General features: G+C 40.0%; 1 protein-coding gene across 1 annotated transcript in view; it reads left to right on the top strand.

The window, feature by feature from the left end:
* LOC132152457 (parathyroid hormone 2 receptor-like) overlaps positions 1-16,604 on the top strand; it is a 59,905-nt gene that overhangs the window by 695 nt on the left and 42,606 nt on the right. Inside the window, exons 2-6 of the mRNA XM_059561214.1 lie at positions 5,602-5,701; positions 11,796-11,906; positions 13,143-13,258; positions 13,344-13,441; positions 15,120-15,306. Coding sequence (XP_059417197.1) covers positions 5,602-5,701; positions 11,796-11,906; positions 13,143-13,258; positions 13,344-13,441; positions 15,120-15,306 — 612 coding nt within the window. The remainder of the gene's footprint in view (positions 1-5,601; positions 5,702-11,795; positions 11,907-13,142; positions 13,259-13,343; positions 13,442-15,119; positions 15,307-16,604) is intronic.

The raw sequence follows: 16,604 nt of genomic DNA, 5'->3' as shown, positions 1-16,604 counted from the left end.
TTCAGCATTTATTAATGCATTATTAAAATCAAAAGTTGTGCTTGTTAACATTAATTAATTTGCTAACATTAAAAAAAGATTAATAAATACTGCAATAAATGTGTTGTCCATTGTTTGTTCATGTTAGTTAATACATCAGCTAACATTAATTAATGGAACCTTATTGTAAAGTGTTACCAAGTGTTACTTTATCTTTACACACCAATGTAACAGAGGAGGTTTTTATGAAAGCTTGGTGTGTTTCACAGCTCTTATCCTCTTTCCAAACTAATAATACTGTTTTTACTTTATAAAGAGTTGCTACTGCCTATAAAAATGTGTTGTCAGGTAACCTAAAATGTGACTTATGTGGAAACATCTACATTTCATTCAACAATATTATTCAACATGACTGAATCAACTTAAATTGGGTGGAAATAGACCCTTACGGTACTGCACATTTAGAAATGTGAAAAATAAAAAAATCAATGAGCATGGAATGCATACAATATGCATGCATGTTTTTTTTCCCTCCATTATATGTTTTTGCCACATTGTTCACTCTTGGTCTGCCATTCATTTGGCAGTCAGAAAACTTGTAAATGCAGTCACTTGAATGAGCATGTACCACACCTGTGCTGTGGAAGAAATGACACATAAAAACACACTTGAATGGCTTGTCCTTTTGTTCATACATTAATGAACTAAATAAATTCTGTATTGTTTTGCTGAATGATTTCTGTTTAATGCACTCTGTCATATAAACCTACAAGGTCTGAATATGCTACTGTTTGTTCTTTGCAACATAAAAAAAGATGCTTGTTTATCTTACAATTGTGCAGTAATCTGCATAGCACAGTTAAACTGAATGCTTCATAAGATTTATATTTTATGATGGAAGGCTTGATTATACTGAAAGTCTCATGCCTGTTAATTATTACCTTTAAACATCTGAAATTTACTCCTATTGCATTGTCAGCAAGTTGCAGTAATACATTCATAATAAATTCAAGTCATGAATGTATGCATAAATGTGCTCATCCTGTGAAGTAATCTAAAAAAATGTGTTAAATGTTGCACATCCAAAGTAGTTACATCTGAATGTGTTACATCTAAATTAGTGGTTCACAACTTTTTGACTCAAAGATCCACCACTCAAGAACAACTATTTAAAATCAACACTGGTTGATCTAGATATAGAATACCTAGATATACAGTAGTGACCACATACTGTTTTTACTAAAGTAACACAAAAGAAAACGTAAAGTCAATATATATATGTATATATATATATATATATATATATATATATATATATATATATATATATATATATATATATATATATATATATATACAGGTGCTGCTCATACAATTAGAATATCATCAAAAAGTTAATTTATTTCACTAATTCCATTCAAAAAATGAAACTTGTGTATTATATTCATTCATTACACACAGACTGAAATATTTCAAATGTTTATTTTTATTTTTAATTTTGATGTTGAACTGACAACTAAGGAAAATCCCAAATTCAGTATCTCAGAAAATTAGAATATTACTAAAGACCAATACAAAGAAAGGATTTTTTGAAATCTTGGCCAACTGAAAAGTATGAACATGAAAAGTATGAGCATGTACAGCACTCAATACTTAGTTGGGGCTCCTTTTTCCTGAATTACTGCAGCAATGCTGTGTGGCATGGAGTCGATCAGTCTGTGGCACTGCTCAGGTGTTATGAGAGCCCAGGTTGCTCTGATAGTGGCCTTCAGCTCTTCTGCATTCTTGGGTCTAGCATATCGCATCTTCCTCTTCACAATACCCCACATTTTCTATGGGGTTAAGGTCAGGTGAGTTTGCTGGCCAATTAAGAACAGGCATACCGTGGTCCTTAAACCAGGTACTGGTAGCTTTGGCACTGTGTGCAGGTGCCAAGTCCTGTTGAAAATGAAATCTGCATCTCCATAAAGTTGGTCAGCAGCAGAAAGCATGAAGTGCTGTAAAACTTCCTGGTATACGGCTGTGTTGACCTTGGACCTCAGAAAACACAGTGGACCAACACCGGCAGATGACATGGCCCCCCAAACCATTACTGACTGTGGAAACTTTACACTGGACCTCAAGCAATGTCGATTGTGTGCCTCTCCTCTCTTCCTCCAGACTCTGGGACCATGATTTCCAAAAGAAATGCAAAATTTACTTTCATCAGAGCACATAACTTTGGACCACTCAGCAGCAGTCCAGTCCTTTTTGAAGCGAGATGCTTCTGACGCTGTCTGTTGCTCAAGAGTGGAGTTCAAAGGGAGTTCTTTGACAAACAAAGAAACACATGAAGAACAAAGAAAAACCATTATACTGTATATTACATAGTGTTGCATAGTATGGCAAGGCTCCTGCTACTACTACTGCTCACCCCAGCCCTCTCTTCCGTGGGGCATGTTGACAAAAGATGCATAAATTGCTGCCTTTGACTCCATACATGGCTTGGAGGGGGTCTTATTCAAAGCTAGCTATCTATGTACAAACCGGCTGCAAATTGAAACAGCTTGCTCGATGACAGTTTCATACTCAGACAACACATAACAAACTGGCTGCGTATTTTCTTTTCAGCATTTCTGAGCTGGCAGACAATCCAGGAACCTAACTGAATGCAAGAAAAGCTAAAAAAGCTCAAATTTTATCCTATATCTTCTTTAATGCACAGACTTAAGATTCGCAAATGTGTCGAACAGTCAGTGATGAGTGTTGAAAAAATCTCTGGCGTTTTGAGCATATTGAGTGCATGCGTCACTGATTAATTAAACAACTCTGATTGGTCACTATGTTCATTACATTCGGTGATGAATGGCCAAGACATGAGAGACACTGGATTACTGTCTTCAGAAGTTTAAATTTGAACAGTATCGCAATATACAAGATATTCCATAATTTTATATCATCAGCAAATATGACAATATTTCAGGTATTTCTGCTGTTTATATTGTAAATCTGCTTGTTTACATTGATTGCATTTTATGTTTTTTTGTTGTTTTTCTTTATCATTTTAATTTAGAGTAGAGTTTCACTTAAATTATTTTGAATATATTACAATAATGATTTAAATGCTTTAAGTCATCCTCTGGCCCCCTCTGGAGGTTTGGCTCTGGAGAACCACTGATGGGTTTATTCAAGACAAATGTTTATTTATTTATTATAGAAATAGCTTTTAAATAAGACTGAATCACGCAGAGTTCACCAAAGCCTTAAGGATCAGACCAGTAAAATTAGTGCCTTAAGGTGCACATTTAAAATTTTTACAGTGAACATGATTTTTCCCCCTGATTTTCTTTGACCTAGACACCAACTGTGATGAGAATGTCAGATGCATTGCTTTAGAGATGAACAGCAAGAATCATGCAAATACTAAGATTCAAAAATAAATTTGATGTCCTAGCAACAAGATGGAAGCCTGTTTCTCAAATTTTCATTTGAATGATAGTTATGGTTTATTTCCATCACATGTATGCACAGTACAGACAGGGTTTTATATTAAAGTAATACAATTGTGCAATTGCTACCGTTTTCGGTAATGTAATCACTTCCAGACATATAATCTATCTATTTCAAATTGGAGGACCTTTATTATAGCCAATCAATATCAGAATATTTTTCATTCTGGGGTTTAATCACATATTGATTGTTTAGATTCGTTTAGAATCTCTTTAGGTATTTGAAATGCAAAAGCATCTCTGCCCAACTGACTGGAACACTGTCAGCAGTCTCACAGTGTTGCTTGATGATGTCAAGAGAGCTGCATGACTATTATTAAATTGTATACTGCAGAAGAACCACCAGACTGTCCACTTGAAAACTTTGTGAAGCTGCACTGCACTTTGGAGAGCCAAAAATGGTTCTTTTATGGCATTGCTGAGAAAACCAATTTTATAACCTTTATTTTCAAGGGTGTAGGATTACATGTTACATAATCATAGACCTATAATTCCCCACGCGTTGAACCCCCTGAGCCCATGTGATAAAAATGTCCCACAATTATTTTAATGGAAATTTGACTCATAATGTCAGTGCAGTCTTTAAAGTAGCAGTGGATAATATGAAGGAAGTTATTTATTAGATACTAATACTGTATGTGGAAATATGTGTACTTTTTTTTTTTGTATTTTAATTTTTTTATAAATATTTTGACAAAGAGTTATCTTATGGGCATCTCTGAGTAATACATTTTGCTTGTGGGGTGTTGATATCTCCAGCTGCACAGTAATGTTTGGCATTGTTTGTGGTTACAACTTAGTGTAAAAAGGGCATAAAATTGTAAAGTGTATAAATATAGTTCATGTGTTTTTTTCAGTTTCTGTGCTACAAAGCTGTATGCATCAATTCCCTAGTGACTGGAAGGTCGTAGTAAATTGGAAGTCAATGCAGAAAGCTTCTTCATAAAGATGTGAAGGCCTCTAACCAGTCATTCATTCAGAACAGTCTTGCACTCTCAATTAAACCACACAATGGAAAGTGCAAATTCAGGCCTAATGGAAATGTGAAAGATGAACTGATTTGTTAACCAGCTTTACTCTAGAAAGTCACAAATGTCAGAGTTTGGTTTTCAGCAGTAAACAGCACTTAATAATATATAAACCATCCAAAAATCTAAAATCTAAAAATCGAATGTAACCAAAATCTAATCTAATTATAGAAAGTCTAATGGGGGTGTGGATGGTGGGGGGAACTTATGAAATTTGATGTGACCTACGGGCATATGACACTAAACCCAAGTGGACAGGCTGCCCATCTCCCATCGGCTACCCATCTCACACAGCCACACTTTTATTAAATTAAATATGAAATCAAACCTGGCCAAGGTCCATTCCACATTTATTTAATGTAGAAAATACAAACCAAAGTCGTTAATGGATGCATTTCCATTCAGCTCTAATTCTTGTTATATTTCTTAATGAATATTTTTGTTGTTCTAGCAGCATTTAAATACCACCCTGCACAATGTTAAGTTGAAAACTGTATCTTTACTCTTGCATGACTGAGAAAATGACTTTAATTGATGCAGAGTATCAAGCAGAAATGACAGCTCTATTATCCTTCTGATACACTTTTTCCATTAATTGAAAACCTTTCTTTCATCATTACAGAGAGTGAATTTTTTTTTCTTTTTCATCTCCTCAGGTTATTTAGAAGTTCAACTCTTCTCACTCCCTCACAGACTCAATAAGCGACCAGAAATGAGATGGAGAGAGAGAAAAGTCACCACTAACCCTTTGATAATCACACCAACATACACTCAGTTTTATATAATGCACTCTTCTTTTGAAATGAGACTATTTTTATGGACTGTTTTTGAAAAATCTGTCATTATTTTCTCACTCTCATGTTGCTCTGTATGACTTTCTTTTCTTTCTGTGGAGCACGTAAACAGTTTTTTTTTTTTTTGCAGAAAATTTCAGATCTGTTCTTTTCCATTCAGTGAAAGCACATTATGATCATTCTGAGTGAGACTTAAAATCTGATTTGTGAACCATTTTTGTTTCTATGTATTGATCCAAAATGTGCCTTGATGGGACTTCAGAAGATATAGTACACAATCATGAAATAAAATGAGCCCTTTGTTTTGGACAGGCAGGTGAAGATGGTGAGATTACAGCTGAAGAGCAGGTGCAGATGCTGCTGGATGCGAAGATGCAGTGTCTCCAGAAGGTCTCCACAGACGACCCTGCAGGTAGACACCGTTTCCTCTGAACGATTCTTTCACACAGCTTTTAATTAAGTGGCCTTTTCATTTTATCCACTTCAGCCATGTTGTTGTTGTGCACCACCTAAAGTTCACCTAGAAATAGTAAAATATTCAACAAAATTATGACCATCATCACCTCAGCAAAAAAAAAAAAAATCTATTAAGCTTGAATGAGTCAGCTCATGCACATGAATAAGACTTAATGAAATAAACTGAGATAGACAGCTAATGAGACTCCTTCAAGACCTTTGTTAGGCACAACTCTTGGTTAGGCACTGCACAGTTTATTAATTAATTTAGTTTCATTATAAACTTGTCACAGGTGATTAAGAAGAATATGTGAAGGGGAAAAAACACAAGCTCTGTTGGAGATGACTTATTGTAAAATTGCCTTCCTGCATGTTTTATCAGTAGTGACTTGGCAACTCAAAAATGTTAATTTGGCTTACTCCCATCTCTCTTTTTTTAACATCATAGGTTATGTGTAATTCAGGAAGATGAAAATAATTATGTTCTGTACAAGGAAATTATGTGCAGAGGACATGGGTGCAATGACTGCTATCTACATTGCGAAACATATTTAGTTTTAAACTATCATGTGACAACAAATCCACATTCATTAGAGTCTGCACTAGGAGAAATTTTAGTAGAATTGCAACTAATTTTATATTGTACATGTGTTCTTTTGGTATTTGAACTAAATTTTGCCAACTTAAGTCAACATAAAATCAAAATTAAAATCAAAATGCTCTCTTTATACATGTGGTATAATGTATATTTTCTAAAGACTTGGTATCTTTCAGCTGACGTCACCTATGCCACATAAGATATAACGAGAAAAATCTGATTTGTTTGCTTAAAATATCAAAATTTATCTTTTTTTTTAATGCATTTTTAGTGGATGTGCTAAACATTATTTTACAATTAAACATTAAACTAGGAGTATGCTGTCATCTCGTCATTAAATTATGTTAGCTTAATGTGCGGTCACATTTAAATTTTCACAGTCAAATATTTTTGTCATTTTTATAGAAATCCACACAATCAGAAATTTTGTGTGAATGTAAAAAATGAGGGTCGGTAACATGAATTTAACACATTGGCCTACAGAAACCTGCTTGGTTTGAAAGTGACTTCTGTGTGAGCTGTGTTTTAGACATTGCTACACTACTGACAATAGCACAATAGACCTTTATTTGCACATAATATTTAGCTGAAATTTCACTAATGTGACTGCACTTTTAAATTGTAAGAACCCTAAAAATGTGGAAATATGCTAATTTGAAAACAACCGAGGATTGTAGTAACACTGCTTGTTCCGATCGGGAGATTGTGTCATATCTGAACCTTGTTGCTTGTTGACATGTCAAGATGTTCTTATGGTTGAACCTTCAGCCTCCACATTCCATTCAAAAAGTTTTCTCAAAAGCAGATGCCAGCTGCATTTCAGTTGTTTTCATGATTTTGCATCATTGTTCCTTGATGCATGAAATCAAGCCCCATCCTATATTGTCTTTTCGTTTCCTGTTTCACTTGAAAATGGATAACAAATTACTGTTTCATGTTAACTGTAAGTAGCATTAGAACGGTTCAATACTTTCTCAGAATGAATCCGAATTAACAGTTTGAAAGCACTTAATGATCTATTGTTTTCAAGCTTCATTGCTTCTGTGGTCTGATGTTGGCAAAAATCTGTGGCTGCTGGACGGACTCTGTTGAAACCACTGCTGATATATTGAACATCTTTAACCATCTGACATTAATTGCAGCATTTTTCTTTAGCTTTAGCTTTTTAGTTTTATTTCAATCAATCATCGGTCATTGTTACATTTATACACCGTTCAATTGTTTTAGAACAAAATGATAAGTACATTGATCAAGTTCAGTGTTAATAATTAAATTTAACACATTCATTTATTGCACAAGCACAGTGTGAGCCCGTGGGCACTCGTGTTAGGCCATGCCAGATGGATGTTATCCAGTATCCATGCACAAAATAGAAAACATGCCCCATAGGTGTTCAGATGATACTATGATTGATATTTTTTAATTGAGCAGATTTTATCCAAAGAAAAGCACGAATGATTTATTTGGAGATAGGAAGGATGTATGACAGTATCCTACTGGGCTTTTACTGTAGCTCATTTTCTATTTATCTTGCTGCAGGATCTACTTTATAGATCAGCAAGGAATGAAAATGTGCTAGACTTTCATGTGGTATCTGTCACAGTGTCTGGGTTGTGTTCCCTGGGGTGCCACTAGGTGTCCTCAGTTCCCACGGTGTTTATCATATTATCACTTCCTGTCTCCTTATTTGGTCACCTTCCTCCTTGTTTAGTTAATTGATTGTTCCCCACCTGTCTCCTGTTTCCCCATTATCCTTTTGTGTATATAACCCGGTCTGTCTTAGTATGTGTCACGGAGTCGTTGTTAATTCATGTCCGTCATCTTGTCGTGCTCTTGCCTTGTGTCCTTGTTTGTTTATGTTTGGTTTGGTTTGGTTTTGTTTGGTATCGACCTCTGCCTGGACTGTTTACCCTTTTGGATTGACCTTAATAAAAGACTTACTCGCAATTGGTTCTATCTCCGTGCCTCATTGGATCCCTGCCGTGACAGAACGACTCCGTCATTCTAGGAACCAGCGGTATGTCGTCTTTCCGTTCCCCAGCCAAGATGGCGGAGCGGCGAGCCAAGTATCTTCGGTTGATCGCCCTCCGCCAAGAGGGAAATGAAGTGGGGGCCCTGGCTCAGGTGTTCTGGTCCCTGGCCGAGGGCATGGGCTACAATGATGCGGCCCTCAAGGACTATTTCAATGGCGGGCTGGATGATCCAGTGTCTCAGGAGGAGATGGCGCAGTTAGAGACACTGGAATTCTGGGAATTTGTGCGCTACCTGCAGCATCGGCTTCTGTGGGATGCCCCAGCCACTTCTGTCTCTTCCGGCGGGGTGGTCATCAGCCCAGCACCACTGCCCAGGATGGCAACCAGCCAAGCGCCACAACCCAAGATGACCGCCAGTCCAGCACCACTGCCCAGGATGGCTACCAACCAAGCGCCACAACCCAAGATGGCCGCCAGTCCAGCACCACTGCCCAGGATAGCTACCAGCCAAGCGCCACAGCACAAGATGGCCGCTAACCCAGCGCCAATGCCCAAATTGGCCACCGTTCCAGCGCCACAACCCAAGATGGCCGCCAGTCCAGCACCACTGCCCAGGCTGGCTACCAGCCAAGCGCCACAGCACAAGATGGCCGCTAACCCAGCGCCAATGCCCAAATTGGCCACCGTTCCAGCGCCACAGCCCAAGATGGCTGCCAACCCAGCGCCAATGCCCAAATTGGCCACCAGTCCAGCGCCACAGTACAAGATGGCCGCCAGCCCAGCGCCAATGCCCACTTTGGCCAACGGTTCAGTGCCACAGCCCAAGATGGCCGTCAGCCTAGCGCCACAGCACAAGATGGCCGCTAACCCAGCGCCAATGCCCAAATTGGCCACCGGTCCAGCGCCACAGTACAAGATGGCCGCCAGTCCAGCACCACAACCCCAGATGGCCGCCAGCCCAGCACAACAGTACAAGATGGCCGCCTGTCCAGAGTCATGGCCCAAGATGGCTGCTTGCCCAGCGCCGCTGCACAGGATGAGAGTCTCAGCTGACCCTCCAGAGTCGAGTCAGGTGCCAGTGGACCCTCCAGAGTCGAGTCAGGTGCCCGTGGACCCTCCGGAGTCGAGTCAGGTGCCCGTGGACCCTCCGGAGTCGAGTCAGGTGCCCGTGGACCCTCCGGAGTCGAGTCAGGTGCCCGTGGACCCTCCGGAGTCGAGTCAGGTGCCCGTGGACCCTCCGGAGTCCAGTCAGGTGCCCGTGGACCCTCCGGAGTCGAGTCAGGTGCCCGTGGACCCTCCGGAGTCGAGTCAGGTGCCCGTGGACCCTCCGGAGTCGAGTCAGGTGCCCGTCACCGATGACCCTCCGGAGTCGAGTCAGGTGCCAGTCACCGATGACCCTCCGGAGTCGAGTCAGGTGCCAGTCACCGATGACCCTCCGGAGTCGAGTCAGGTGCCAGTCACCGATGACCCTCCGGAGTCGAGTCAGGTGCCAGTCACCGATGACCCTCCGGAGTCGAGTCAGGTGCCAGTCACCGATGACCCTCCGGAGTCGAGTCAGGTGCCAGTCACCGATGACCCTCCGGAGTCGAGTCAGGTGCCAGTCACCGATGACCCTCCGGAGTCGAGTCAGGTGCCAGTCACCGATGACCCTCCGGAGTCGAGTCAGGTGCCAGTCACCGATGACCCTCCGGAGTCGAGTCAGGTGCCAGTCACCGATGACCCTCCAGAGTCAGGTGCCAGTCACCGATGACCCTCCAGAGTCAGGTGCCAGTCACCGATGACCCTCCAGAGTCAGGTGCCAGTCACCGATGACCCTCCAGAGTCAGGTGCCAGTCACCGATGACCCTCCAGAGTCAGGTGCCAGTCACCGATGACCCTCCAGAGTCAGGTGCCAGTCACCGATGACCCTCCAGAGTCAGGTGCCAGTCACCGATGACCCTCCAGAGTCAGGTGCCAGTCACCGATGACCCTCCAGAGTCAGGTGCCAGTCACCGATGACCCTCCAGAGTCAGGTGCCAGTCACCGATGACCCTCCAGAGTCAGGTGCCAGTCACCGATGACCCTCCAGAGTCAGGTGCCAGTCACCGATGACCCTCCAGAGTCGAGTCGGGTTCCAGATGACCCTCCAGAGTCAAGGCTAGTCACCGCTGATGCTCCAGAGTCAGGGCTAGTCACCGTTGACCTTTCAGAGCTGAGTCAAGTCACCTTTGACCTTTCAGAGCTGAGTCAAGTCACCGGTGATCTTCAAGGACTGAGTCAAGTCACCTCTGATCTTCATGAACAAAGGCAAGTCACCACTGATCTTCATGAGCAAATGCAAGTCACCAATAATCTTCATGAGCAGTGTCAGGCCAGCACCGATCTTCTGGAGTCCAGTAGAGACACCATGGAATTACCAGAGTCTCGTCCTCCCGTTGATCCGGCCGCACGGAAGTGGTGGGCTTCTGATCCGCCCTGGGGAACTCTGGCCTCGACCACAAGGTTGTGGTGGTCTTCTGCTCCGCCCTGGGGGGCTTCCGCTCTGACCACACGGACATGGTGGTCTTTTGCTCCGCCCTGGGGGGCTTCCGCTCTGACCACACGGACATGGTGGTCTTCCGCTCCGCCCTGGGGGGGCGCTTGCCCTGACTACACGGTTGTGGTGGTCTTCCGCTCCGCCCTGGAGGGCTCTGGCCTTGACCACAAGGGTGTGGTGGTCTTCTGCTCCGCCCTGGGAGGCTTCATGTTGTTTTTTCCTTTGGTTTTTGTGTTAATGTCTGTCCCTGTTCCTTTCTGTTAGTCTGGCCCTCCATCCCTCCCCCTGAACCTCCTCCTGTCCTCCTCCCTCCTGGTCTTTCTGTGTTGTGTTTACATTCTGGTGCCTGTTCCCCATGTTTTTCTTTTCTGGCCCTCCGTCCCTCCCCCTGAGCCTCCACCTGTCCGCCTCCCTCCTGGTCTCTGTTTTGTGTCTGTCTTGGAGCGTCTGGGAGCCGCTCCGTAGAAGGGGGGTACTGTCACAGTGTCTGGGTTGTGTTCCCTGGGGTTCCACTAGGTGTCCTCAGTTCCCACGGTGTTTATCATATTATCACTTCCTGTCTCCTTATTTGGTCACCTTCCTCCTTGTTTAGTTAATTGATTGTTCCCCACCTGTCTCCTGTTTCCCCATTATCCTTTTGTGTATATAACCCGGTCTGTCTTAGTATGTGTCACGGAGTCGTTGTTAATTCATGTCCGTCATCTTGTCGTGCTCTTGCCTTGTGTCCTTGTTTGTTTATGTTTGGTTTGGTTTTGTTTGGTATCGACCTCTGCCTGGACTGTTTACCCTTTTGGATTGCCCTTAATAAAAGACTTACTCGCAATTGGTTCTATCTCCGTGCCTCATTGGATCCCTGCCGTGACAGTATCATGTTATGCTACAAGACTGGGTGATTTCATGTGTCGTATCTGAACTTTTCCAATGGTGAATTGACATCTCTGCCCTAAAACTGTTTTGCTCTCAGTTGGTGTGTGTGTCCCAGAGTGGGATGGTCTGATATGTTGGCTGCAAGGCTTCCCTGGAACTCTGACCAAGACCCCCTGTCCCAGATATATCTATGACTTCAACCATGCAGGTTTGAAGAATTTGTTCTCTCTCCGTGTTTCATCATGCATCATTGTTAGCTCCAGTAGAATATTTGTTAATTTGAACTTAAAAAATGTATGAACTACAACAAAACCACATTTAGGCCTACGCAAATGAGAAGTCTGTAATCTGGCATTGCTTGGGAAGTAGCTGAGAGTGCAGCTTTAGAGAGCCAAACATTTGCTTTGCTTAATAATAAATTAATAGTCAAATTGATCAGTGCTGATTTTTTTTAGAGACAGTATGCTAAAAATTATATTTGTGTAATTAACCTTTTAAAAATGGTCTTCAGATGGATGCAGCAGATAACTATTCCAAAACCCTTCAGAGCTCCTTGAATTCAACCTACTTTATTTTCCTCATCTGTTTGAAATAAAATTTGTATATTACATAACTTGTTTGTGGTTTTATTAGTCTGTCTGACCATTACATGAAAGACAGGTTCGATTCAAAACAGACTCGTGATTTGATGACATCAGTACTGCTTTATTTACTCAGAAATATAATTAACTTAATGATGTTTATATATTTTATTATTTTATTTAGTCTACAGTACTGCTGTCAGATAATGAGTCAGACATCATGAGAGCTTTTGTTATGTCAAGATCATGAGAAATGGAAGTCTTGACAACGAGAAAACAAGAAAAGAAAAATAATAATCCATGGCCTCTTAGGGCCTCTTTACCTTAGTCTGTGTAGCTAGCACCATGTTTAATTTTTGACCACAATGAACAAGGCTGTGAGAGATACCAATTGTTCTATCTTTTTTTCTTAAAAAAAAAAAAAAAAAAAAAAAAGACAAAAACTCCATAAAGCAGTTTTGAAAGTAATGAAAATTAAAGTGTGTGCCATGGTAAATACTCTAAGTCTGCCTCTTCAAAGCTTCATTTTCATCTGTGTTAAATTCAGTACCTCGTCTAACCTCAAAGCCGTCTATTATTAGTGAATAAGTGTGCAGTTTGTATATTATGTGCATTTGTAAATTATCTGGATATGTGGAATACCCACAGTGCAACTTTCTTGATTTTTACTTTAATTTTCAGTGCAATAAAAAAATATTTTTTTGTAATATTTAATCATTCTTGACTCATTATTTGATTGATTAACATAGAAAAAAAGATTACAAATGTAACATAAACTAACATTTACTACAGTTTTGCATTTGCTGCATAATGTGTACTGTTCCATACTGGCTGTGTTTGGTAAGTCTTTGTCAATCTTCCAGGAAACGCCTACAGGAGGTGTGACTCTAATGGATCCTGGGTGCTTGCAGAGAGCTCAAACAAGACCTGGGTCAACTACACTGAATGCATCAAATCCCCAGAACCCAACAAAAAGAGAGTAAGCTTCATTACAGTCATTCGTCTTTAATGGACTGAGATCACTTTCTAGGTGGCTTGATGCCACTACCTCTTTGTCCCCACAGCAGGTCTTTTTTGAACGGCTGCACATCATGTACACAGTAGGCTATGCAGTTTCCTTCAGCTCTCTTCTAGTGGCCATCTTTATTATTGGATACTTCAGGTGAGTAACTGACACATAAGTGTGTATGTATGTGTTTGATGCACTTCATCTCATAAACTGCAAAAAAAAAAAAAGTTTAACTTATGCTTTAAATAGTTTTCGTGGTTAAGTCTAATATTATTTTCTCTCTTTGTACATGGAGTACAAAGCAGCTTCATTAGCAGCACAATGAACGTGTCTTCAGTTTAGGGGAATGTGCCGTTAGCTGCGGCGAAATAAAACTATTCACACAGTAAAGAAAATGCCTTCTCACATTTTCTCAATTTCTGTTGAAGATAGACCACTGAAAAAAAAAATTAATAAATTGAAAAATAAAAAGTGGCTCAGTTTTTTAAATGTGTGCATTTAAAAACTTATGGTAAAAAATGTCAATATTAATTGCACTGCAGGTGAGCTGCGGGGAGCAATTTAACATTGCAAAACAATTCTGAACATTACTTACTGACAGCTACATGCAGGGTCATATAGCACTTTAGAGAGAAAGACGAGTGCAGTCTGGGAAATACAGTTTTTACTCTTTCTTTTGTTTTAGTTTCATTGTTTATATGCATGCTGACATGTATTTATACGTTCTGTAGATTATTATTCATGTCCATGATTTTATGTTTCGATTTCCAGTCTTTCAACTTTAAAATAAATGTTTAAATAAAATATATTCTTTAAATTGTTACTAGTACTACCATGAGTTATTTTGGAATAAATGTAAAATGCTAAAAAACTAAAAACTGATGAGATGTATAGTTGGTTTTAATAAATAGAAAAGCCTATTAATTACATTAATTACAGTGTAAGTAATGTTTATTTTACCAAAGAAAATGTGCCTGGGACATTAATTTCCATTTAATAATAATAAAAAAAAAAGCCTCCTTGTGAAAAATGTCAACTGGATGAGGTGGGAAAGTTGTTTAAACTTTTGTATGTGAGATGTATCAAAGCAAAAAAAAAACATTTCAGCTAAATAAATTATGACAAAGCAATCACATCCAAGCTGCTGTGTACAGGAGTATTTTTATGTACTTTGAAGTGTCTGATGGAGTGGATTGAACACAACAAGTGTTGACGAAATACACCTATCAATGCATTTTTTTTTCCTGAGTCAAAATTTTGAAAGTGGCAGTTTTTGTTATGTTGAAGAACAGGAGTCTTGCCTGCTCTCAATATGTAGTGCTCTTTCTGACACTTATGACTAGAAATACCCAGAGATATATGAAAGCTGTAATACTTCATTTACTAAAGTAATGTTAAAAGGGTACTAAATTAAGGGTACCTTAAATAAAGGGTACCTTTATAAAATGCCACATCAGACTTTCGGAAATTTTTGTGAACAGATGATCACTGAGTGTATTAATATTGCATTTATTCTGTAAGTGTCCCCTGTGAAAATGATACACAATATAGACAACAGATTCAAATGGGATGGGTGGACTAAATAAAAATACAGTACATCATAACATTAAGTGGTATCCAGTTAGTAGTGAATACGAAGTACAAATAATGTATATAAATCTTGTCTTTAATAAACAGTAGAAGAATTTTAGCATTGTGTAGAAACAACCTAAGCACATTACTTAGTAAACCTTCTTTGTTTTAATTTCCCAGAATGCATATTATTTCTGAGGTCAACATCTTTTCCATTTTCTGCCTAACAAGCCTCAAATGTATTTCTGTGTGTCTACAGGCGTCTCCACTGCACCAGGAACTACATTCACATGCACCTGTTTGTTTCCTTCATGCTGCGTGCTGTCAGCATCTTTGTGAAGGATCACGTGGTACATACTAGTGCCAGGCTGCAGGAATTTGATGCTGTGCTTATGAATAACTTCACTAATGCTGTGGATGTGGCACCAGTGGACACATCACAGTATGTGAGTCAAGTGCTATCTCATGCATCTTAGTATTAAAGTATTTCATCAAATATTTTTCAAGTATCTCATGTGGCTACATTTCAGATTATGTAATTCATATTTATATTAAGTATGGGTTATCTGTATGTTAAATGTTCTATACTGCCATAGTCTATGCAATTGCAAAGCATTGTGCTACTTTGCAAGTTGACTGACTTAGGTAGTTAAAGCTAGGTAAGTTTTCACTACCAACAAATATATAAGTTGATATAAAATAAATAAAAACATACACTACCCAGGATATGTATCATGGTACCCCCCCCCCCCCAACACATTTTAAACTGCCGTTTTAAAAACAAAAACACTAGTGTAAACGTAGCCTTAACATCTATGGGGGTCGGACACTTACACATTACAGCCTCACATGTGAGCCACATCTCTGGGTGTTGGCGTAAACTAGTAGGTATGTTCGACTTGATGTGGGGCTATGCAGACCGATCAGTGTATGTCATCAAAGTACAGTGAGAACTATAGAGAGCAGAATGCTCTGTAAGCTTTCGAATCGTTCTTGTGGTACTTTGATGTCAAACACGGATCGATTTGCCCAGTGCTGCGTCGAGTCAAATACACCTAGTGTTTTTCCTTGATGACCCCCTTAGGTATCTTTGAAATTTGGTACTGAATGACGAGACATTTTTGGATACTCGATGGTATTGAGGCAATTCTAGCAGTGCCTAAAAAGCATCAAACTTGATACACATCGATTAGCACATATGAAGGACACTTCTAAATTATCTGTTGTCTGTTCAAGGTACAAATCTCTTTGTTGAGACGTGCTGGCCCTTTGTTGTGTTAAACAGTAAAGCGTGTTCCTGCAAAAAGACTTGAACAGTGAACCAGCAGAAGTTGAAAGCAGCATGTACGTGTATTTATTGACTCATTCGTTTTTAGCAGTTGTCATAGCTAGAAAATGCTTGTTTTGTTTACTGTATTGAGTCATGCTGAAGTTGCATTTGGTATCATGTTGTATCATTTACCTTGTCATTTTTGTGTGCTTGCTTGGACCTTTGTTGTGTTAAACAGTAAAGAATGTTCAGCAGAGTTCAATTACAGTTTGTCAGAGAAATATAAAAAGGCCATACCACGGCAGCCCTCGTGTAAAGACCAGCGACTCCACCAAGCAGCCCGCCGACAAGGGACATAAGTATCACGTTTTATTCATCCTCTTTCCTGCAACTTGTTTCACTTCTCTTCCAGTTTTTATGACCGATATTTACTGTTTCCATATCCTTACTATTACTAACACTCGCAAATCACAC

Source organism: Carassius carassius, chromosome 11 (genome assembly GCF_963082965.1).
Source record: "Carassius carassius chromosome 11, fCarCar2.1, whole genome shotgun sequence".
NCBI lineage: Eukaryota > Metazoa > Chordata > Actinopteri > Cypriniformes > Cyprinidae > Carassius > Carassius carassius.
The sequence above is the reverse complement of the archived record's forward strand: the minus strand, read 5'-3'. Positions and strand labels throughout refer to the sequence as shown.